Below are 24,350 nucleotides of genomic sequence, written 5' to 3'. Positions count from 1 at the left end.
TTGATATGGTGGTGGTGGGGGGTATATATATTTTTTTTTTATATTTTGTTTTCAATTATTAATATTATTATTTTCACATTTACTAATCATTAACCACTCTATTCAGGAATTGACCGACTAATCAGCAACTATCTAATGATTAACTAATATATTCACGAACTGACATGTATTAATCATTAAAGAAACAGTGAACTACTTGAGTCTGCACTGAGTGCTCATAAGTGTCAAAATAGAAAACCAGATTCAAATAGATGTGGTTAAGATTAGGGTTTTCTTAACCACGACCATACCCTAACCCAATTGATATGGTGGTGGTGGTGGGGGGGGGGGTATATATATTAAAATAAAATAAAAAATCAATTATTAATATTGTTATTTTCACATTTACTAATCATTAACCACTCTATTCAGGAATTGACCGACTAATCAGCAACTATCTAATGATTAACTAATGACATGTATTAATCATTAAAGAAACAGTTAACTACTCTGAGTCTGCACTGAGTGCTCATAAGTGTCAAAATAGAAAACCAGATTCAAACATAGGCAGAATGGTTCCAGGTCCATGTTTATCATACCAGAATGTTAGCACAACAATACAAAACTCACAGCAACAAGTAGACCAGTGGTTTATTGATAGTATTGTGACATCACCACACAGACATCTTGGTCTGATTGTAACAGGTGATTACAATCTAATTACACACACAGCCAATGAGCAGTGTGTAGTGTAAAGTGCCATATTGGTCAGAAATGCATGTGAATCATGGGAATACTATGAAGACAAGTCCAAGTGAATCAGTTGTTATTAAGCTTTATACGAGGCGGACGAGTCTGTTGTGGCCTTCACCTCGTCAGTCTCACGTGAGCATGAGCGCCTGGCCAATCCCGGCGCTTGACTGCTGCGTTGGCGGGCACAGGGCGTGGTTGTTGCGTAACCTATGTGCGTTGGCGGGCACAAGGCGTGGTTGTTGCGTAACCTGTGCGAATAGAACCTGTGCGAATAGAAATCACGCCACAATGACCCCACTGGAAGGTTTGAGATTGTGTTGGGAAAAAGATGTGGGTGAAGAAGAATGAAGAATGAAGGCAGATGGAGGGAGGTGTTGCCTCTTGGCATACATGTTCACGTGAAGCGCAGTCTCAGCTTATTCAGTATAAATTGCTAAATAGAAGCTATTGGACTCCGAGTAAATTAGCCAAACTTAAATTAAGGAACAGTGACACATGCTGGAGATGTGAGAAAGAATGCGGTACTCTTGTACACAGTGGGCAGAAATATGGAGCAAAAGGTGCCATTCTAAGTGGGCGTTCAACACCTGTGACATCACTTGTTGCTGGATGTTCTGCTGGGGCTGACACCGGGATGTCAAGTCATGGAGAGTGAAAAAGGTGACAGATACCAGAGCAGACATAACCTCTCAGAGATCCTCCTATTTTGGGATCAAAATAACTGCAAAAAAATGGGGGAAGCCAGTTGTAACCCTGGAGACTTTTTTGCATGTGAGGAAAGTCTGCTGTAGTTGTAAAACACTGCTGCCATCTAGTGACATCAGTAGTATAGCGGAAAACTTTAAACAGTTTCGAAGTCATTCGTTTAGTTTGACAGTTATTGAAAGTTGATTTGCGTTATTAAGGCACGGGTCTGCAACCTTTTTCATATTAAGTGCCATTTTCAATTTTGCTTGTCAATTAGTGTGCCACACCAAGATTAATGCCTGTTTCCACTTTTCAAATACAAATAACTTTGCTGCCTCAACAAACACAGATACAAACTAAGTGTGTGCACATATCCTGGGTTAGAACTCACAACCTCTATACAATAAAGTGTTTATCTCTATTCCATAGAGAGAAACACAGTATCTACTGTCTATCTCTATCACATCTATATTCCATAGAGATAAACAGTGTCCATCTCTATCACATCTATATTCCATAGAGATAAACAGTCTATCTATATCCCATATGGTAAGGAATGTATTCCCAGTTTGCCCAAAATATCTGATAAAATGCCCCGACTATATGTGGATATGACTACGTGGGTGAAGGTAGATAATAGCACAGCTAGAACAACAAAAATGACATCACTTTACTGTAATGCAGCCTTTAAAACCAGGAAAAAACAACACTTTCCATATATGCATATTACATTACATCATTTAGCAGACACTTTTATCCAAAGCGACTTACATGTCAATAGTAATCATAGTAATAGCTGAAATCAGCTGTGCAACACAGTCTAGGTCAGCTAACTTTTTTTCTCCAAAGGAAAATGCATTTGTAGAAATTAGTTTTAAGAAAGAATAAGTAGCATTAGTTGAATTTTTTTTGTAAAGAAGAATGGTTATTTCAAGAAGGGTCCAGGTGGAGCCTGAAAAGGTGTTTTTGGTCTCCGCCGGAAGATGGGCAGTGATTGGGCCGTCCGGAGAGAAGGCGGAGCTTGTTCTACCATTGTGGCGCCAGAGACAAGAAGAGTGGCGATCGGGATGAGTGACTTCTGAGCCCACGTAGCGATGGAGGGGCGAGGCGGTCTGCAAGGGTGGATGAGCAGAGGGAGCGAGGCGAGGATTTTTTATTACCATATCATATCGCCATATTGGTACAATATGGATCTATTGCCCAGCCCGAGTTGTGGAGAAAAATGAGGAGCAGACCAGTATATGATTTGAATGGGTTTATTTTTGACACTGGACAGAACAGGGATGTCTCTTACAGGTAGACATGTTGTGTGCGTGAGTTTTTAATAAGAGCTCTGACTTAAAGCTGTAATAAACACAGCAGCATTACAAGCTGTTGCTTTCAGACTTCCTCATTCTGGGCCCTGGAGAGGCCAAGCGGTTCTGTAGGAATGCTGCTCTGGGATCAGTTTGGTTCAGTAATAATTTAAATTAACAGGTGAGAGCAAACTGATCTCCAAGAGCTCCATGCAGCAGCGTCAACTCTCAGATGCCAGTGCTGTCATTAGTTCACACTAGGGCTGCACGATTCATCCTATTTTCATCCGTCATCGCGATATGAACATGCGCGGTGAACACATCGCAAAAGTCACGTGTCATCGTGATGGGGGGGGGGGAAGTTACGTTGAGTTTGACCTTTGTGCGCTCCGTATTCAAGTGCAATATATGTTCGATAAATGCATGTTTGAATAGAAATAATTGTTAAATTTCTTTATTTAATGGACATAGGCTATTCAATGTTTTGGGTCTATGTTAGCTGTGTATCTTATAAAGCAGAAAGACATGCTACTGTAGCTAATTTGTAGCCTACCCTTTAAGTCATTGAGTGCCATGGACGTCTTTCGACGTCCAATTAAATAGTGACGTAGAGTGCCACGGACGTCCAATGCGTTTTTTGACGGTGGGACGTCGATCAAAGCCTTCCGCATTTCCTGTACAACTATTGTAGCTATTGGAGGTCTATAACCTATTTTACAGAACCCTTAGGTGGCGACAGTGCTCTCCAGGTTAACAGAAAGGCAGAGAAAAACAGAGAATAAGTCGTTGGGGAAACGGAAATCGCATCGCATCCGTATGCATCGATATGCATGAAGCGTTTTAACGTTAGATGTGCCCGCAGCAGCCAATCTGCTCCCACAATTGAGCTCCTCCATGTCCGCTGCGACAGCCCAGGCCATTCGCATGATCAGCCGTGGAGTTATTATTCTCAACTGGAAGCATAGGAGCCGGTGACAAGCACACGCGGAAGGCTGTAAAAAAGCTGAATGTCACGCACCCTTCACAGTGCAGAGCAAATTCAGCAGAGAGCCACCTCCCATACAGGAGGAGTGTGCAGTTGAGGCGGGGCGGGGGCGGGGGGGGGGGGGGGGGGGGGGGCACACGCAGAGCAGCACACAACACTGACCCAGACAGACCCAGGCAGCAGGACAGGGTTGGCAAACGCAAGCCAGAATATCCGATGCCCACCAGCAGCAAATCAAGAAAGCAAAGAAGCTGCAACCAGCAGCGCACGCAGGGGCCAGCGCTGCTGGTTGCAGCTAAAAATATTATTCTGCCAAACAAAATTCCCTGGCCTTCACTGTTTTATTGAAGGAAATTATTTTTGAGGTGTGACTACATCAGAAAATTAGCTTCAGAGTCAGTGATGTGTTTGAAATGTTTAATTTCACAAAAGGGCCATTATCTCAGCTTCTAGAAAAAAACTGCTCTTTTTTGTTAAATCAAGCTATCTTCTCCGGCTGATAACTAAAGAACGGAAAATGATATCAATAAACCTGTTTTTGCTGATGATAGAAAAGAGTCTCATCGTTCTTTTTGCGTGTTCATTGTTTACATAGTAATATCACACAATATTCTGTGGGCCTCGAGAAATCACTGAAAAAAGCTCTGAAACTCTGGCACTGGGAGCGTCCGTTCTCCAAAAGTGGCTGGCACTCAATGAGTTAATATTTGTTTATTTATAGCCATTTTTATTTTTTTATCGCAGGTCATATCGTAATCGCAATATTGAACAGTGTTATCGCACATCGCAGACGTTCCTCACATCGTGCAGCCCTAGTTCACACACTTAAAACGGATAGTTCTGATTTTTTGGAACCCTAGCCCAATTAGCTACTTACCAATGATGATGTTGATTGGTTGATTGATTCCTTCCTTAGCACAATCCAGATAGTCAGCCACACACCAATACAAGGTCAGTCTGTGCAGGCTGACTGAGGCTCACTGAGCTGTACTTTGTGCACTGTGGAGGACATTCCAGCTGGAATTATACTTCCCGCATCGGCGAGGAGCGCGAGTGTCCGTGAAAAGTGATGTCAAATCAGCAGACACGCCCCCTCTGCAAGGCTCCTGTGCGGACGGTTTTCGCCTGGCCGTGCACACACATTTTCTAACTACGTGGACACGGCTGGGAGAACAAACTGGAGTTCTCAAAAATAGCGGTCACTTCCGCGAGCAGAAACCCGCACAGAGTATAAAAGCTCAGAACGTTTTCTCGTCAGGATTCCGTGTCTCTCGTTTCCGTGCGACATTCGATGCGGGAGGTATAACTCAAGCTTCAGTCAGCTTGCACGGACAGCAGCGTTTTTTATTTGTTTGTTTTTCACCATAGAGACACTGCATGAAATAGGCCACGCCCATCACGGGGGAAGAGCTCCGTTCATTTCCACACACCAGCGTCATTTTCCTTGAATTAAACATAGCTAAAAGCTGTTGTGTGGTGGGGCTGCGCAGAAAACAAATGTAAAAATCGCCAGTTAAAGTTTTTTTGTACTCCTGAGCAAAACAAGGAAGCCATTGAGAATTGGCGAGAAGAAAAATGTGGATCTAGCTGTCAAGAAGTAAGTTGGAGTGTTCATCTTCCGTATATATGATCTTTTGGTGCAACACGCAACCATGCATGTGACATAGGAGAACGCCAGGATTGGACAGGAGTTTGTGTTTTCCCCCATCTTGGGCGTGGTTTCTGAATGATGACGCGTTACGCAGTGTCTCTATGGATCGTGCTGAGGAAAGAATCTACCAAGCAAAATCATCATTGGTAAGTAGCAAATAGGACGAGGGTTCCAAAAATCTGAACTATCCCTTTAACATTCTAAATCATATTACATTGAATGTAAACGGTGTCATATTAGATGCATGGCGTTGCCTTGGAAGTGGCGTAACAAAAAGCGCCACACACTCCATATAATAATGCCAAGTATGAAAATGAGATTGGATGCGGAACATGCTCTATTGAGGACGAGTTAATAAGGAACTCTGTACAAGGTGCTGCAGAAGCTTTCCTGTGTCTTTGGACCAATGGGGTGATGCGCCCGGGGCTGTCGCTAGGCAGAACAGGAACAGCTAGACCTCAGAGGTCCTCCTCCTGATCTCCTCTATAAGATCAGCTCTTGAGACGTCAACCTGCGGAGACAAAACCAAGATGGAGACAGCAGGTTAGTACTGCAACCAAATACCAATTCACTCCAACTAGGGATAGAGAGCCTTCTCTCGGGACCAGCATCTGAAAAAATATAAATGGGGGGTGAACGGCGAGAGACTTTTTGATCCCGTCTGAATTGTGCCATGGGGTACACATGTTAAATTTGGTCAATCTAAAAGATACATTTGCAAGTCAAGAAAGTCGCAGTTTGTGGTAAAACTGTGGCACTATAAGTTATAAATCAGAAAGACTACGCACGACCAGTCTCATAAAGTGACTTCCGTCCCGCCAGTCCATGTTGTTGATGGTGTGACGGATATTGTGCGACAAGAGTTTTTTTTCTTTCCGAGGTGTCTTGAACGCAGCATATGACCCCCTAGATAATGCTATAAAGTCCACCTGCTTATGGTCCGACATGGAAATGTGCAGCCTTGTGACTGACTGCTGTCGTCAAAAGCAGTGCATCCCTGAGCCAAGCTCGGGCGCTGACTTAACATGTTCTAAAGGAGAACGTCTGTATTTCTCAACCTGCTCCTTATTTTCATATTTTTTTTATGTTTAACCAACTAGAGCAGAAATGTTTGAAATTGGTGCAGTATTGCGCAAGATCACATCAGCCAGCAGCTGCAACACCTACAATGTGTCACAATGGACCTTGCACAGCCTCTCTCTGCCTGCTGCCCGTCACGTTGTCCGCGCTCTTCAGTTTGCCAGGTCGCCATTGTAAATAAGAATTTGTTCTTAATGACTTACCTGGTTACATAAAGGTTAAATAAAATAAAATATAAAGTTTATAATCCGTATAATGTTAGTCTGGCTCAAATAAATACGGGCGGCCATCTGATTCAAATGCCTCGTCCATATTCTCGAAGCCAGATAAATATCCGGCAAAAACTTACAAAATCCTTCAGCTACGCTATCCGTTACCCCAAACAAACATGGCAGCTCCCAGCTTTCCCAAATTATCTCTCTATAATAATGTCATGAGGGAATAATCTGATCCGGTAAAAACAAGCTCGTCTAGTGCTGTAGGGAAAATGTGGGAAAAGCGGCTGTCAACTGAAGCGATCTTGGTCAATACTGCAACACTTTCAAAGATTTCTGTTCACAATTCACCTTACTTAGTTATACAGTACATAACAAATATGAAAATATTGTCTCGGTTGAAAAATACCTCAATTCTCCTTTAACCGAGAAAAGAAGGAGGTAAACCCGGTAGAGAGGCAGTGAGGTAGTGAGGTAGAGAGGCAGTGAGGTAGTGAGGTAGTGAGGTAGAGGTAGTGAGGTAGTGAGGTAGAGAGGTAGTGAGGTAGAGAGGTAGTGAGGTAGAGAGGTAGAGAGGTAGTGAGGTAGTGAGGTAGAGAGGCAGTGAGGTAGAGAGGTAGAGAGGTAGTGAGAGTCAGTTGCACGACTGGTGAGCTGATATTTTACAACCCGAGCGAGTTGTCAGTGCAGAAGCCACTGTGGCTGCCTTCACTCTGTGGAGGAGAGAGGAGGGGGGGGGAGAGGCGGGGCTCTCGAGTGTTGCCAGATTGGGCGGTTTTCCGTCAATCATTTTGGGGTGTTGTCTGTGCGTCTGGGCGACTGGAAACTGTAGCTGTATCTGGCAACAATGACTCTCGCTCAGTGTGTGCGCGCCTGCTGCAGTGAAGCACAGAGCATAACGAGTATACAGATAAACACACATCTTAAGTCATCCCTAATATGTACTGTACCTCCTCTCTGGTGGCCACGGTGCGCAGTTTGACCACTCCGTCTTTCAGCTCCTGTTCACCCAGGATGGCCACCAGGGGGATCCCAGAGTCCTCGCAGTGCTGCAGCTGACTCAGCAGCTTGGGGTTCTTCTTGTACATTACCTCTGCCTGCACACACACACACACACACACACACACACACACACACACACACACACACACACACACTTTGTTGATATCTTTTCTTTTCTTCGTAAACGTTGTAGAATAGCACACCCTCAACAACAACTCCAATCTGTCCATGTGTGTTCCTGGGTGATCTGATTAAATGTGGGTCCGTGATGCGATGGACCTCAAGAACCAACAGACGGCAAAACACACCCACCTTAATGCCAGCGTTCCAGAGCTCAGAGGTGAGTTTGAGCCTCTCCTCCAGTAGGTTCTTCTGGGCCGACGCCACCATGACCTGGACTTCTGTGGTGCGAACCTTCTCCGCTGAAGCCTGGAACAACACACTGGCATTAGGCTGAGCAGCACAACTCAAAACACTGGACGTCAGATCAGTTGGATTATGGGGGAACACACAATACTGGAATTGTAATCCAATCCACTAAGTCAGTAGGTTCATACTACAGGTAGTCTCGCTTGACCAGACTGTCCGTTTAGCGCTGTGCCAGTGCTGGAGAGTCTGGCTCCACCTACTCTCATCCTGGTATAGGGGGAGAAAAAACGCTCTACCTCGTTTGGATTCCTAAACCAATCACAAGCATCTTGCGCGGCGCTGGAAAATAGTGTCGTGGACTTATTCTGCTGGAACCACATGTCTAAATCAGAATGAAGAAGTTGTGCAGCACTGTGGGGAGAGGGGAGGGGCTTCGTTTTTCATGATTTTGAAATCTCAAATGATATATTTGGCGACATTTTCAATTGTTCAAATTTGGCTGGGTGGTTACTAACACATTTTCCTGTGGTGTGTGACAAACTCAAAACGCATTTATTTTTGGTTTCCAGGTGGGGGTTTTTTACCCTCAACCAGGCCTTACCTCAGCCTTCTGCTCCATGATGGAGAAGACCCTCTCGATGCCGATGCTTACCCCCACGCAGGGCACCTTCCTGCCCTTGGGGTCGAACATGCCCACCAGGCCATCGTAGCGGCCCCCGCCGGCCACGCTGCCCACGCTCACGCCCTCCTCTGCCCCGTTCTGGCCTTCGCTGCAGACCACGCCCGCCTGGGTCAGCACAGCCTCGTAAATGATGCCCGTGTAATAGTCCAGACCGCGGGCCAGACTAAGGTCAAACACAACCTGGGGATAAGGAGGGAATGGAACAAGGGTAGAAAAGTAGAGACATAGTCATAGTAATTAGTTAAATAATTATCTTATATGATCTTATCTTAATTATGGAATGAAGGAAACTGTCGGTCAGTCTGATCAAAACCATTTATCTCCGCGAGCGGTTGGCAGATTGATCTGAAACTGCACATGGGCATTTAGCATCGGAGGAGACAGGAAGTCAAGTGACGAAGCCGGTTTTTCCATTCCATTTTCCATCAGTAAATGCAGGAAATACAGCAAAATGCTCATGAACAGCTTAAATTTGGGAAAATTGAAAAACCAACTTTGTCACTTCCTGCCTATTCCAATGCTCAATGCCCATGTGCAGTTTCTGATCGATCGGCCATTTTTCCTGAATTCCTGATGACATCATTGATGACATCATCACTCACTGCACGTTGTCTGAATCCATTTATGACTATTGCAGCCAGCTATCTACACAAGCAACACTTTTTCACGATAAGAAGTAGGGTTCGACCGATATGGGTTTTTGATAGAGATATTTTTAGATTGATAGCTGATATTTTACACTGCTATTCAATAACTTTACATTTGACAATTCCCCTGCTCAAACATTCAACAACAACTAGTGTAGTATTTATGAATTCATTAGATCTGAAAAATCCAAAAAGAAAAGGGCCATTATCGGCAAACCAATTGATCAGTCTAAGATCATGGAACACACCAATGATTGAATATCTGTGCAGGTAGAGATCCCCACAGGCTAAGTGCTAAATGCAGTAACGTGTCCTTGGTGGATGACTCTGTAACATCACCCGCCACACTTCTGCTGGTAAAGCTTTGAGACAACATCTGAATGACTCGTTTATGTACAGTTTCTAATATTGCCTGGTCTCAAACTTTGTCCCTGCTGGCCACCATACACCCTCTCAGACTGTGAGAGCAAAGCAGCAGCATCTAAACTTGTGCAAACCTTCCTCCTGTTTTGCCACCATCATAAGATAAGATAAGACACCCCCCCCCCCCCCCACACACACACACACACCTTGTCTGTGACCTGGAAGAGCTGCAGGTAGCTGAAGAGCAGCTTCATGTCGGTGAGGCCGGCACACGCCTGCTTGCTCTGGGACATCTTTTGGTCCTGAAGAAGACGCTCAGCCAGGTCCATGCCACCTAAAACACAGACGCAACGTGTGACCACTTATCGGCCCCACATCGTCCAATCAGAACACAGATGCAAAGTGTGACCACTTAGCGGCCACACACCTTCCAATCAGACGCAATCTTTGCCGATCTGCAGAGAGTTGTAGACTAGCTGCTGATCTACAACGGTTTTCAAAGTGTGGGGGGCACGAGCCAACTTCAGGGGAGACGCGAAGTGACGCGGACAAATCAGAGAGAAGAAAATGCGCAGCCAACTTAAGTTGGCCCCCGTCTTCAGCCATGGACGGCGGTATGTTGCCAGATCCAGGAGACGTGATCCAGCATCCCTGAAGTATGCCATCAAGGAGCGGCTAGTGTGAGCCTGCGCAGCGGCCGAGCTGCAGGGCGGGCGAGGCCGCGCAGCGGGCGAGCCCAGGAATCGAGCGCGCGTAGTGCGCGAGATGCCTAGTTACATTAAAGTCGAGCTGAACCCAAAAATGACTTTTCTTTTCTTTTAGTTCAAATACCTGGGTATGCAGTGCACCCATTTAATAATGTATGCCAAAAACAATCACAAAAATCTAATTTCTTTAGTTTTTCACACTTTTTCACATCAAAAGTTCATTTTTCAAGATTTCATTCAATCATCAACAGTAATCTACAGTTTGCTGACGTCACCTAGAACTATCAAATTTCTACCCCATTTCAACCAATCATATCACGACATGGCAGCTGTCAATCAAATCTTCATTTCAGGATAATTTTCTCTTCCAAATGAAGGGGAAAATGGCGCCTAGTGCCTGTCATCTGACAGAATTTCTAGCCCATAAACTAACTACTAACTTGACCAATTATGCAAACTAAACCAAACGGTAATGTCTAAGAATGCAAAGAAATGTAACTGGCTTGTTAAAACTCGCATTCCAGGAATATTATTTAATGCAATGGCGATAATGGCGCGCGCCTCGCCGCCTCACAGAGCTTGGTTGTCAGGGGTCGCACCTCAGAGATTCCAGGCCGACGGGCTGCACTCTCCGCTCCGGCAGCTGGCTGTCTGTGGCTCGCTGAGCTCCACTCAGCCACTAACCTCGCGTCAGCAGGCTCTTCCCGAGGGGAGCGCCACAACACACTGAATCCCACTCGATTTGGAGGCGGAACATGCCAGGATTGGCCAAAGCCGAATTGTCAAATAAAATCATCGACATACTACTATGACCCGCCTCTCAACTTGTGATCTCAGACAAGTTATGTTTTCAGTCTGAAACGGACTGCGACGCACGCGACGAACGGGTTCAGTTCGACTTTAAATTGGCTGTTTGCGGGCTGCAGGGTTGGGTTGGGTTGGGCATTTTCAGATATTTTAACGGGCCAGGCGGTGCGGACTGGCTCCAATGACGGGTTGGGTTGGTGCGGGTGTTAAAAAACCCTGACCCGCGCATCACTGATACACGGGGTCCCTGCCTGCAGAGGGGCTTATTGGTTGATCATCTCACCCTGCAAACTGACGTACTCCCCAATCTGGTCAGCGGCCTCCTCTGACAAGCCCTTTTCATGCACCATCTCCTTCTTCACATCATCCCAGGACATCTAGGAGAGGAGAGGACAGGAGGGAGAGGAAGGAGAGGACAGGAAGGACTGTATGATACACTTAATCAATTAACATCCTTGAATTTGGATCAGGAGTGAAAAAGGAAAAGATCTAAGTGACTTTGAAAGACGGTTCATTATTGGGGCATGGATGGCAGGTAGGGCTGCACCATTAATGGTGTTAAAATGGCGATCTGGGTTCATCCCTCTATGTGATCTCATTCCGTCGACATGGACGTGACGTGAGCATCCCGGTTATTATCGAGGTTTTGAAGTATCCCGTCTTTGTGTTTGCAAATGTAAACATCATATCGCAATTTCAGAAACCTGGATAAGCCCCTTATTACCCTGATTATGCTGCTGGAGTACTGCTGCATGTATACATCTTATCCTGCTTTCTGACCACTGCTGACTAGACTACCTGCTGACTACCTGCGCAGGTGCGGCTTCAGCCAAGTGACACAACAGAAGATTCCAAACAGTACTGACGGCAACGACGACATCGTCTCACGACTTGTGTCTTCAGGTGATGGAGGAATTAAATATACTTGGTGGTTTAGATGGGAGAACACATGGAAATGTTGACCTATTCAAGAGTCTGTAGTAGAACGTTACAGACTACAGGATCAAGGTGTTCAAGATTCAAGATTCAAGATTCAAGATTCAAGATTTTTATTGTCACTCCATGGTACAAGTACCACGTGTGAAATTCTTGTGCAGTGGGCTCCGTTTACGACATAGTACAAATAGGCAACAAGCAATAAGTAATAGGCAATAAGAAATAGGCATCAATAAGCAATAAGACAGCAATAAGGCAATAAGAAATAGGCATCTTATAAGCAATAAGACAAGTCGGTGGCTTATACGACAGTGGCATATTCATTGCACATAGGTGCACATGTCATGTGCATACGTTAGACGTGTTCAGACATTCCAAATTCGACGTTTTATACATACATGTGCAAATAGCATGTACCTTATTAAACATACACTTAAATTTACAATTAAACGTTAGGCACCTTATTAAACATACACTTAAATTTACAATTAAACGTTAGGCATCCGTAATAGTAGCAGCTGCAGTACGGTACTGCGGTACGACTACTGCACTATTTGTGCATATTTAGGAGTCTCGTGGCCTGCGGGAAGAAACTGTTCCTCAAGCGATTTGTGCGTGTTTTTGGAACCCTGTATCTCCTCCCTGAGGGTAGCAGGGAGAACAGGCTGTTGTGGGGATGGTTTGTGTCTTTGATGATCTTCAGGGACCTCCTGAGGCACCGCTGGTTATACAGTTCGTGCAGTTCTGGCAACTCGTCTCCTGTTACGTGCTGGGCCGCGCGCCTCACCCTCCGTAGCGCCCTGCGGTCCATGGTGGTACAGTTCCCGTACCAGGCGGTGAAGCAGCCAGTCAGCAGGCTTTCAATGGTGCCTCTGTAGAAGTCCCTGAGGATTTCTTTCCTTAGCCCAAACTTCTTCAGGCGCCTGAGTCCGTGTATTCGCTGTTGGGCCTTTTTGACAACAGTGGCGGTGTGGCCGGCCCAGGTCAGGTCCTGGTGGATGTTGACTCCCAGGTACTTGAAGCTGTCCACCCTTTCCACCACTGTGCCGTTGATGGTGATTGGGGGGTGTGTGCCCCCCCCTCTCCTGTAGTCCACAATGATCTCCTTGGTCTTGGAGACGTTCAGAGAGAGGTGGTTGTCCTGGCACCATTGTTCCAGGACCCTCACCTCCTCTCTGTAGGCCGTCTCGTCGCCCCCCGAGATCAGCCCCACGACTGCTGTGTCGTCTGCAAACTTCACGATGGTGTTTGAAGTTTGAGTCGCCACGCAGTCGTGGGTGTAGAGGTCGTACCAGTTGGGCCTAAAATTCCATGTAAACGCCATATCCCCAATATGATCAAAACCAGGATAAGCCTTGAAACCAGGATACTCAGCACCATGTGAACGCAGTCAATGATTCCGCTGCATGTTCATTAGGGACTGTTGCACCAAAACAAGTGCTCCTAACAAGTCACCCGACTAATCGGTCGATTGCTCATTTTGTCTGCGCTCACTTTTCTGGTGGAATATATTAACACGTTCACTGCCAATGACGTGTTTTTACGATTTTTCTTTTTTGACGGTGGGACGTTGATCTAACCCTTTTACGTCTCCTATACCAATATTGGAGGTATTGAATGTGTATAATCTATTTTACCAACCCACTGAGTGGCGACATGTCTCTCCACAGTAGAAAGAGGCGAGCCAAAACTGGAGGGAAAAGCGCGAGGAAGCCGTTTTCATACTGTAAAATGGATGGCGAAAACGCTTTCACTTTCGCGCTGACGCACAGCGGTGGCAACGCCTTCTTTTGAGATATTGTGTGTTCACAAAATCTTAGCAGAAAAGAATCCTCGGGTCTTGAAAGATGAGCCAGAATCCTCAAAAAAAACCTCTGGCAGAACCTACCTACAGTAAAAAAAAAACGGCTGGCAGTGAATGTGTTAAGAGTTCCACCTCCAAACCAAGAATTTTTTTTGTTTTGAATGAGTTATACATTGAGTGATAACACACATTTAGAGGCCACTGCTGCAATGCCATCACATCTTTTCTATCTCTAGGGGTGGTGTATACCTTGCTAAAAAATCACTATGAATATGAATATTAATCCCCGCAGATGGTACCGATCAACTAATTAAAGGACTCTACACGTGAACACTTACCTTGTCCAGTTTGTCCACTGTAGAACAGATGGTGCGGAACTTGTCGTCTGGAACGCCACAGACGGCAAACATCCCGTCCAGGATGCGTCTGTCGTTGACCTGGATTTGGAGGAGGTGGTTACAGAGTCGATGCCTACTGACAGCCTGCAGTCTATCTGTAGCTTCAATAGAGGCAAAGTGACCGCCTACTTCCTGCTTCAGCACTGTACCAGAGATTTTCATCCGCCATTTATTTTCCCATAGACATTTCGTAAAATGCTTATAAAAATAGTTTTACTGGTTTAAACTAGGGCTGTCAATCGATTAAAATATTTAATCGCGATTAATCGCATGATTGTCCATAGTTAATTGTGATTAATCGCACAATTTTTTATCTGTTCTAAATCTACCTTAAACCGAGGTACCTTAAACATGGGAGCTTTGTGCAAAGATGCACTGTTGTATTAATATGGGTAGTAGCTATTATCATTAGTATGGGTAAGTATTTGGCTATTGGTATATTGTTATTATTGCTACTAGTTACTAGGAATACACATCTCTCAGGATGCTCTGTGTGAAATTAACCTGCTATCCAGGAGCAGCTGTGTGCCAGCTCTCTCTCCCCCTCTCGCTTTCTCTCTCGGTCTCTCTCTCCCGCTCTCCGTTGGTCTCTCTCTGGTCTGGTCTGATCGCCCTCCCGTCTTTCTCACTGTCTGCCTCTCTCTCTAGTCTCTCCCTCTCTCCGCCCCCCGCTCTCCGTCTGTGTGTGTGTGTGTGTGTGTGTGTGTGTGTGTCTGTGTCATGTGTGTGTCTCTCTCTCTCCCTGCAACGGTCTGATCGTGCTGACGCGCTCTCTCTTTCTCTCCCTCACCCAAAATGCGGGACATCTTCTCAATTTTAAGCTGAACTTGCCATTATAACAATTTTCTTCCTCCTTTTCTGCTCATGGAGGTTTCTTTCTGCTTGCTATCAACATTACTGCTTCCTGATTTCCCAAACTACGTGTCGGACCAAGGCTCAAACATCACAGAAAGTGCATGCGTTAATCGCGCGTTTAAAAAAATAGTGGCGTTAAAAGGAATTTGCGTTAACGCGTTATTATCGCGTTAACTTTGACAGGCCTAGTTCAAACCAAACTGTACAGATATATTTAGAAACAGGAGAGATCGCATAATATGGCCTTCCTCTTGACTCCCTGGAGACTATTATCGCCAGGCGAATAAGGACTAAACTAAATTCCATTCTCTCTTGTGTAGACCATCCCCTCTATAATATATTCCACGCTCTGCGAAGTTCGTTTAGCAACAGACTTCGTATGCCTCCTTGCTCTACTGAGCGATATAGAAAGTCCTTTGTGCCTGCTGCGGTTAAATTCTTTAACGAGCACTGTTAGTTCTGTTCATGAGGCTTCTTACTTTGTCATTTGTGTGTGTAACCTTGTATTGTATGTTTTTGTTATTTGTTTGTGTTAATTGTATTCGCTCTGGTGGCAAAACATGTTTCCCCTCGGGGATTAAGTAAATAAACCATACCATACCATACCATACCATATTTCACTGGGACCAAAAAATGCGGGTTAAAAGAAAATATTTTTTCGATTATGTTTTTTTTAGTTTTGGTCTGAGTGAAATGTTCTATGGTCTCTCCCGATTATAGCGTTAGCTGAACCGTTTGGTTCAACGAAGTACAACTATTTTATAAGCACTTTACGAAATGTCTATGGGAAAATAAATGGCGGATGAAAATCTCTGGTACAGTGCTGAAGCAGGAAGTGACGTTCCACTTTGCCTCTCTATAGCCTCGACACCAGACTCAGCCTTCATTCTTCAGAAAACAGCACAAGGTTGCCATCTGACAGATTTGATCATCGGTATTTCCGAAATATTGCGTCGCTCCCGATACCGAGCCGTTGTAATCATGCCTGAGCCTGAATTTCGATGTTCTTGCGGATGTGTAATTACGGGTAGACACGACAGAGAGGGCGCCGCTTCCCCGCTGGGAAGCAGAAGAAATGCCGTTTTCTAGGGCTGTGCAATAAAATCGATACGGCAATATATTGCGATACTTTTTTCCGCAATACTGTATCGATATTTCAGAAAAATATCGTGATATACAGTATCGCCATATCCATTTTTTTGCACAGCCGTGTGTTCAGTGACACAATAAGAATACTTTTTATTTCAGTGCGTTCAGTAAGACACTCAACACTGGGTAGTTTTGACTCAATTTGCCCACCAAGTTATCAATATAAAGTGATGTACATATTATTACACTACCTGGGTGGTGCACAGCGTGTTTAGCTCTATTTTTTTTATTTCCAGTAAATTATGTAGAGTATTGCAATATATCGCAATATGTATTGTATGTATCTCAATGTATCGTGATACAATCGTATCGCGACCCATGTATCGTCATACCAATACCCAGCCCTACCATTTTCAATAGAAAAGAGAGAAATGACAGGCTCTGGCCTTAATACAATGGCTCGGTCTTGGAGTGCCTCCTATCCGACAGACAACAACCTTGTGTGTCAGGCAAGTACCGTTTCATTGTGATTGCTTCGTGTATGAACATGTAGTGCCATTTTAGCGGAGCCTACAACGCCATATTGGGGTGTTATTTCGAGATGAAGAATGAAGAATGAAGGCTGAAGTCTCGCGTTGAAGCTCTGGATTCACCATGACTTCACAGCACAGACCTTGATGCGGAATTCTCCCAGGTCCAGCTCACTCAGGATCTCATGGACGATCTTCAGACACTCCGCATCAGGGATCATGGGATCGTACTGTCCTGCGATGTCAAAATCCTGACACACAGACACAGACACACACAGACACAGACACACACAGACACACACACACACAGTCATTCCTCTGACAGAGATACTGTGTATAATGTTTTACAGGGGGGGATATCTTTGGGAATGTGGAAAAATGGACAAACTTTGTCAAGGGTTTTACGTGTGTGGATGTTCTATTTTACTATTTGTTGTTTTGCCAAAGTTGCATTCAGAATAAATCTGTCCTCCGAGTCCGAAATGTGCAAATCAGATCACTCAGATGGGTTTTGGTGCGCCGGACCGTCCACCAACCCAAAGCATCAGTATTTGACGACCTGGGAAAATGAGAACCATGTCGACTCAATCTTTCTCCAAAATGACATTATAGCTCCTGCCGACCAATCAAATGATGTTTGTGGCAGGGAGGGCGTGCCTCTAGTACTACTGCTGGTCAGTCAAGAGGCGTGGTGGGTCTTTGTGGCTGCTAGCAACAACTCCGCTCTTCAGGTGGGACAGTAGAGAACAATGTATTTTCACAACATTGACCCAAGGCTAACGGGTATTATTAGCACAGAGGTATTTCAATCAGGACCACTCACACACTGGTAGAACTCGCGGTAGCGGCCGCGGGTCATGGCGGGGTTGTCGCGGCGGTAGACCTTGGCGATGTGGTAGCGTTTGATGTTGCTGATCTTGTTCATGGCCAGGTAGCGGGCAAAGGGCACCTGAGGAGAGCGGGTCAAGGACAAACCACAGGTTCTGTCTACGCTGCAGTCCCTCTCCACAAGCTGCTTTTGAAGCCGCTACGGGGGAACGTTCACTTGGGTTCGTGTTGATTGTAGCGCCACCTGTGGACTAGTGTTGCACGGTATACCGGGGCCAACATTCTACGGCGGTGCCAAAACATCACAGTGCGTACTATAGCAGCTACTTTCGACTTACTTACGACACTACTACCGTGGGACACTATACTACTGTCAGCGCTGTGGAATGACACTACTACCGTGGGACACTATACTACTGTCAGCGCTGTGGAATGACACTACTACCGTGGGACACTATACTACTGTCAGTGCTGCGGAATGACACTACTAGCGCCACCATGTTTTACATCCGTTTCCAAATGTCACTGGTTTCTGCAGTCACAATATTATATATTGACGTTAGTCACCCTCTTCTGGAAGCAACGTGTGTGTGTGTGTGTGAGCATGTTATACATAAGCTCAGTTGAAGTAGTTTGCTTATTTTGCCGAGTCAATGTGTACATTTTGAAAAGCATCGTATCTGCATCTGCCAGTGGGCCATCACGATAAGAGTAGACATAATGTGTTCATTCCATTACTGGAGAGACTCCTGTCATGGATGTTCTCTGAAACACTATATCGTATCGTACCAAAGAGATGGAAAATATCGGCATATCGGATATCGGCAAAAAAAACAATATGGTGCATCCCTAGTTGTATATCAGAAGCTGGTGGTTGGAGTGGTGGTTTCTAAGGATACAGTGAGGTCATATCTGAGGGACAGCAGCTCTCCTCCTTGGTCCTTGAGGTCGTAGATGAGCTTGGAGTCCTCACCGTATTTCCCCGTCAACGTTTCCTACAAACATGGAGATACTGTAATAAAGAGGCCCATTCATATAATACATGACATCAAGTGAGGGTCTGTCACTGTGTGTATGTACAGTATGTGTGTGTGTGTGTGTGTGTGTGTGTGTGTGTGTGTGTGTGTGTGTGTGTGTATAGTGCCTTTTAAACATGAACTCTGGATCATGTCCAGCTAGAGAGAACAGGATATTTTCAGGTTTTGCCTTTCTAAACATGAGGGGTCTTTGTTAAGAAACAACTGGATATGAGCCGTTTTTTCTGCCAGTGGGCGGCCGGGGGGGGGGGGGGGGGGGGGGGGGGGGATCGAAAACAAGAAATGTGATAGGAAACAGCTTTAGCTATGAGGCAGTCAAAATAGTGGTCGCACCGTCGTCAATCACTGTGGGTGATTTATTTTACAAGTGGCAACTAGTCATATCTGACTAGTTTTAAATGTATTTCTCCCCACAAAAGTTTGATAGCCTATCAGTCCGTCAGCTCCTATCCTCTCCGCAGTGTGGACGCACAGTCACACAACACTGCCTGCCTCACACAATAGAATTGGCTGCATCACGTTAGCGACAAATCTGGAGACTTCAAAAAACGTGCCGTTTTAACGGAGTCCATTCCAACGAGGGGTGGCAATGTGCCAAAAATGAGCGCTTCGCCTAGGTTACATAAAGCCGCCCAGTCAAAATAGTGGTCGGACTGTCGTCAATCACTGTGGGTGATTTATTTTACAAGTGGCATTTCAAGTCATATCTGACTAGTTTTCAATGTATTTCTCTCCACAAAAGTTAGGCTTTTTCTGACATGGGAGCAAGCAAGCAGCGCAGCAGTAAGCGTCCCTCCTGATGCAATGGACCTGGCTGCCTGGCTGCAGCTGAAGCGCGTTGGGACCACACGGCCAAACAATTCAAGCCCTTTTTGCAGCACTTGAGGAAACCGTGAGTTTGCACGTTGATATAAGCGATTGCCCGAACGATTCATTAATTAATAAACTAGTGAACGTGAAGTGAAGTGAAGTGAGTCACACCCGCCCACTCAGATCTGCGGATAATGACCTGCCACTGTTTAACATGAGGTGCGATTGCGTGGAAGCGGATCTTATACCGGTGGTCGAGGTAGATAAGATACGGAGTCGCGGGAGTGCGCGTAGGCCGGCTAATTGTTGTTTAACATGCAGGCCAACCGGCTAGGAGCAGGTTATAATACGGATTCCACTGCATGTTAAGAAGTGGCTTATGTGTGTGTACATGTGTGTGTATGTGTGTGTACCTGTGTGTGTGTGTGTGTGTGTGTGTGTGAACGTGTGTGTGTGTGTGTGTGTGTGTGTGTGTGTGTGTGTGTGTGTGTGTGTGTGTGTGTGTGTGTGTGTGTGTGTGTGTAAACGTGTCTGCCTACCTTCAGTTCAAAAACAGGTGTGTCGATGGTTTCCGCTCCGTGGCGTTTAAACGTGCTAACGATGGTGTTGAAGACTCTCTCTCTGATGGCCATCTGCTTGGGGTTGTAGTCCCTCGTTCCCTGACAGAGAGAGACCATGTCATGTGAGTGAATTTAACGCTAACTTTTGAAATGTCGCAAATAATATATATAATAGAGAGCCGCAGGAACGAGTCCGGAAATCATCGATACTAACACTCCTGGTTCTTCACTGTTTTCAACCTATGGGATTTTTGAATGGGTTTTTGGCGCGATGCTTCTAATAAGGTCTCTGGGCAACGCAAGCTTAATCAAACGCGATCCAGTGGATAGTAATATCATCTTCACACATGAGGACCACTTTTATGAGTTTTGAAGCTTTTACGTGCCGTTAAAAGGGCGGCTAGCTAGCAAACGGCTAAATGAGACTACACTGTTGAGTCGACGGGGATATTATACGTCAATAACGTCATCACTTCAAAGGACGAACACGGAAATTATTTGTCTCTCACCTGGTTCAGCCCGGGGTAATCAGTGCACAGCAGTGCACACATCAACAACACTCCAGGTTGAGTGCTGACGTGACGTGGAAGCCTATGGTAGTGTGTAGTTCTGGATTAGCTTAGCACAAGCTTTTTACTTCTAGGGCTCGCATTTACGCTTCAAAACTCATGAAAGTGGTCCTCATGTGTGAAGATTATTCGGCTGAACTCTGGTTCGCGTTTGATTAAGCTTGCGTTGCCCAGAGACCTTATTTGAAGCATCGCGGCAGAAACCCATTCAAAAATCCCATAGACAGAAACAGTGAAGAACCAGGAAGTCCGGGACTTCCGCGTTCTGACTACAAAAATACGTCATCCCTGCGGCTCTCTATAATAATTATAATAATAATATTTGGGCTGAACGGCATGAATAGGCTTTGTGAAGGTCAAACGTCAAGTCTTTCAGGAATTGATTGGCTTGGCCGGAGCGTCCATACAGGCCCAATTGGCCGTGTCTGCGGGTGGGAAGCCGAATTCAGAGTACGAGTATTGTGCGGAGATCGTGGAAGCTGCTGTGGTGAAGCCTCTGGTCTTACCTTGGCTGTCTTGAGGACAAACTGGTGTTTGCCATCGTCTCCTCCCAACTGGGCTTTCAGCTGCAGCAGTTTAGCTACTTCTTCATCAATCTACACACACACACACACACACACACACACACACACACACAGGGAGTGAGAGAAACTGTCAGCAGGCAACTTGACAAACTTTCTTTGAGCCACATTATGTTACATGTTAGGAGGCACGTCATCACTATGCCGATAAAGGCTTGAAAATGAAATATCTGCATCGGCCTGAAACAAACATTTCTGCTGATATCATCCAAGCCTGTTTCAGTAGGATTTATCTTACAGTTTTGTTTGAAAGAAAATGTGACCAAAAAGAGGCATGTTTGACATAACCTAAGTTGAAGTGGTTTTCTTATTTTACCCGGTGAATGTGTACATTGTGAAAAGCATTGCGTTTACGTCTGCATGTGCCAGTGGGCCGTCATCACCATAAGAGTAAGCAAACGAATGTGTTCATTCATTCCACTACAGGAGAGACTCGATGGGGAAAATCGCCAATTGGCCAAAGAGTTGGAAAATATCGGCACAAAATCCAATACCGTGCATCCCTTGTTTACATTTGAGCACATTTAAGTGAGACACAGACAGACAGACTCCTAGAGGCGTACCTGAGCCACAGTGATTCCATGGCAGGAGCGCAGAGAGCGAACACACGTTCGAGTCCGGCAGCCCAGCAGACCAGCACAAGCACGGAGGGTCAACGCGCCCAGGGTGGTCATCCCAGCACAGGTGATGAAAAATAACAGGTAAAAAAATTAAAAAATAAAGTCCAGATGTTGGTCAGACAAAAGTTCAGGAGTGCATCACAGGTGCAGGGTTGTCCAATGGTATTGCCCGGGGGCCAGCCATGCCATCCAATCACAACAGTCAGAACAAAGTAAGGAGTGGCACAGGGATGTCCAGAGAGGTCGGTTCGCCGGGGGGCAGACAGTGAGGTGAGGTTGATGATGGTGATGGTGAAGGTCATCCAGGGTCAGGCAGGGGGAACAGGAGAAAAGTGGTGAGCGACCCTAGCACTAGGGAGGGCGGGGCATGACGCACCATCATCACAGCGTGAAAGATAGAACATGAGATGCAGGTGTCAATCAAATCAGCCAGCCTATCGCAGCTCAGACACACAGACAGAAAAACAGACAGACAGACAGACACACAGATAGACAGAGAAACAGACAGACAGGCAGGCAGGGCTCTGATGTAACTTTTCCATTATGTTTTTCAGTCTGGTTTGCAGGCCACATTTCCCCATTGAATTGATCAAATTCCCCAAATGTCCATCTAACGCCTCTCAAAACCCTGGACCAGAGGGGACCATGAAAGTAGCCAGAAAGCTCCAGAAATCCACTTCCTAACATCATGTCTCCTTCTACTGGCAATGACATACAAGCTGACGTTTAGGGAAGGGGGTCTGAGAGAGGAGTCAAGGGCCTGAAATAGGGGGAGACAAGCAGAGTGTGATGGTAACATCAACCCCTGAAATAAAAAACACAAACTAGGAGCCCTTGCAGTGTGCGAGCTTTTTATTCATTTTTCAACATCAACCCCTGACTCCCTCCACCCCAGTGCATTCAGACTAAGCCAGAGGCAGGGGAACGGAAGAGGACCAGGACAGAGATGACAATGGCTGAGTAGCGTTAGTTGAAGACAAGAGACAAGGCTGCTATCTGTAGACTGTTTAAAGGGGGAGCATGTCCACTGATGAACTGCTGGCACCAATGTAGTCCATTCAAAACTGTGGCCTTGGTTAGGAGGACACACAATGTACAACGTTTGCAGAACATGCCTTAAGACATCCTTATCAGTTTATTGACGTTGTTGTAAGATGTTAAGATGTGCAGCCAGATCATAACGTCTGTCTAAAATAAGACAAGATATTGCGTCAGCTGTCTTTCAAATGCCCATTCACTGCACTGTGCTGACGTGGTCTAGCTAGCAGCACCCTTTCACAAATTAACGCTTAATGTCCAATTTCTTGCCCAGCTAATTTAATTAACGATATGCCAATTCTATGCCAATGGGAACAAGTTAGATGAATGGAGGCAGACAAGGCTAGTTAGCTTGCTAGTTAGCCTGTTGAGCTGATCAACATTAGCCTTAAGCTATGATGAACATGAGAACAAAAACAGGGGCAGGTCATTCGGATATAGTCATACGTTTCCCTGCATTAATATGAGTGATGATAGCAGGCAGGTTGGATAAGTAACGTTAACGTTTACCCCCAATGCAATGAGTTAACGTGGTGTCTTACAAAATAATGGCAATTTAATGTTGCCGTACTATATCAGCCACATTGTAAACTTGGGACAACATGACTTGGGTGCGTGTCTGAATCCTCCAAGTATTCGGCTTCATTCGGCGTATATATTATCCATTAAGCACCTCTTATTTAAATAAAAACACTGCTTTCAAACGCGGTTTATATGCAGCCTGAAGGCGAGAGGTTTTGAATGGAGTTTAGCCCAACGTTCATCACATGGACATGCTGCCCACCGCATGTTAAGAAGAAAGCTGCTGAACACTACTGACCTGCTCTTTGCTCGCCTTCTCTGTCTTTAATTTGCGAACGACTTCACCTTGGCTTTTAATGGCTTCTTGTATCTGTGCCTTGTCCGCCATGGTGTTTCGTTAACGTGTTTCTGCCACCAGCTCGCCTCACCACCGCTACTAGCTAGCTTCCCCACAGCTGTCAAGACCAGCTTGCCCCAACAAAACATCATTACGACTTCCGTTCAACCTTTTCAAAATAAAACAAAATCGTATTAATTCCACCCCACACAAAACACAACACATTCGTTACCCCTCTCTCCCACTCTGCTGCTCTGCTCTAAGTTATGTCTATGTTACGTTGTACTATGTTATATGCTTTACCCACTTAGATGTAAGAGAATGTAGATGTTGAAAACTCGAATTTAAACAAAGAAATCTCGAACGTAGAGACTCTGGAGAAACTACCCTTTCCCGTTAACTCACCCTTGTCCAATAGAGCTCAACAGTCATGTGACGTTTCTTGCCCCAGAAGTGAATTCCCCATTCATTTTCTCCATAGACATTTCAAAAGATCCTTATATAACGACTGGCTTGAACCAAGCCAAGCCAACCAGTCTTCCAGGGAATCATGAGTGTGACCATAAAACATTTAACTTTCAGAAAATAACAAAAAATAAATGCAGGAAAAAAAC

General features: G+C 45.3%; 1 protein-coding gene across 2 annotated transcripts; it reads right to left on the bottom strand.

Annotated features, from left to right (window-relative positions):
- Positions 1-4,399: 4,399 nt before the first annotated feature.
- On the bottom strand, positions 4,400-23,843 carry LOC310789806 (histidine--tRNA ligase). Of its 2 annotated transcripts, XM_083651486.1 has the most exons (14): positions 23,698-23,828; positions 21,783-22,190; positions 21,145-21,234; positions 20,049-20,168; positions 18,562-18,657; positions 17,658-17,783; positions 16,978-17,085; positions 14,301-14,399; positions 11,506-11,599; positions 9,915-10,042; positions 8,618-8,878; positions 7,960-8,076; positions 7,596-7,742; positions 4,400-5,861 (listed from the first exon to the last, which is right to left on the bottom strand). In XM_083651486.1, the coding sequence occupies exons 2-14, from the start codon at positions 21,891-21,893 to the stop codon at positions 5,802-5,804; spliced, it is 1,557 nt and encodes a 518-aa protein (XP_083507612.1). In that variant the 5' UTR covers positions 21,894-22,190; positions 23,698-23,828; the 3' UTR covers positions 4,400-5,801. The 2 variants fall into 2 exon arrangements, with proteins under 2 accessions (XP_083507612.1, XP_083507613.1); XM_083651487.1 differs by lacking the exon at positions 21,783-22,190 and having other exon boundaries at positions 23,698-23,843.
- Positions 23,844-24,350: the final 507 nt, after the last annotated feature.

This window comes from Poromitra crassiceps, assembly GCF_964638095.1.
Source record: "Poromitra crassiceps genome assembly, chromosome: 15".
NCBI classification, from domain to species: domain Eukaryota; kingdom Metazoa; phylum Chordata; class Actinopteri; order Beryciformes; family Melamphaidae; genus Poromitra; species Poromitra crassiceps.
The sequence above is the reverse complement of the archived record's forward strand: the minus strand, read 5'-3'. Positions and strand labels throughout refer to the sequence as shown.

Bases quoted from the DNA above. Each gene is read 5' to 3' on its own strand.
- LOC310789806 (XM_083651486.1), bottom strand. From the start codon at position 21,893: ATGACCACCCTGGGCGCGTTGACCCTCCGTGCTTGTGCTGGTCTGCTG. The intron at 10,043-11,505 runs GTGAGATGATCA...TCTGTGTTTTAG, and splicing joins GGAGTACGTCAGTTTGCAGG to GTGGCATGGACCTGGCTGAG. The intron at 8,879-9,914 runs GTGTGTGTGTGT...CCTTATCCCCAG, and splicing joins TCTTCCAGGTCACAGACAAG to GTTGTGTTTGACCTTAGTCT.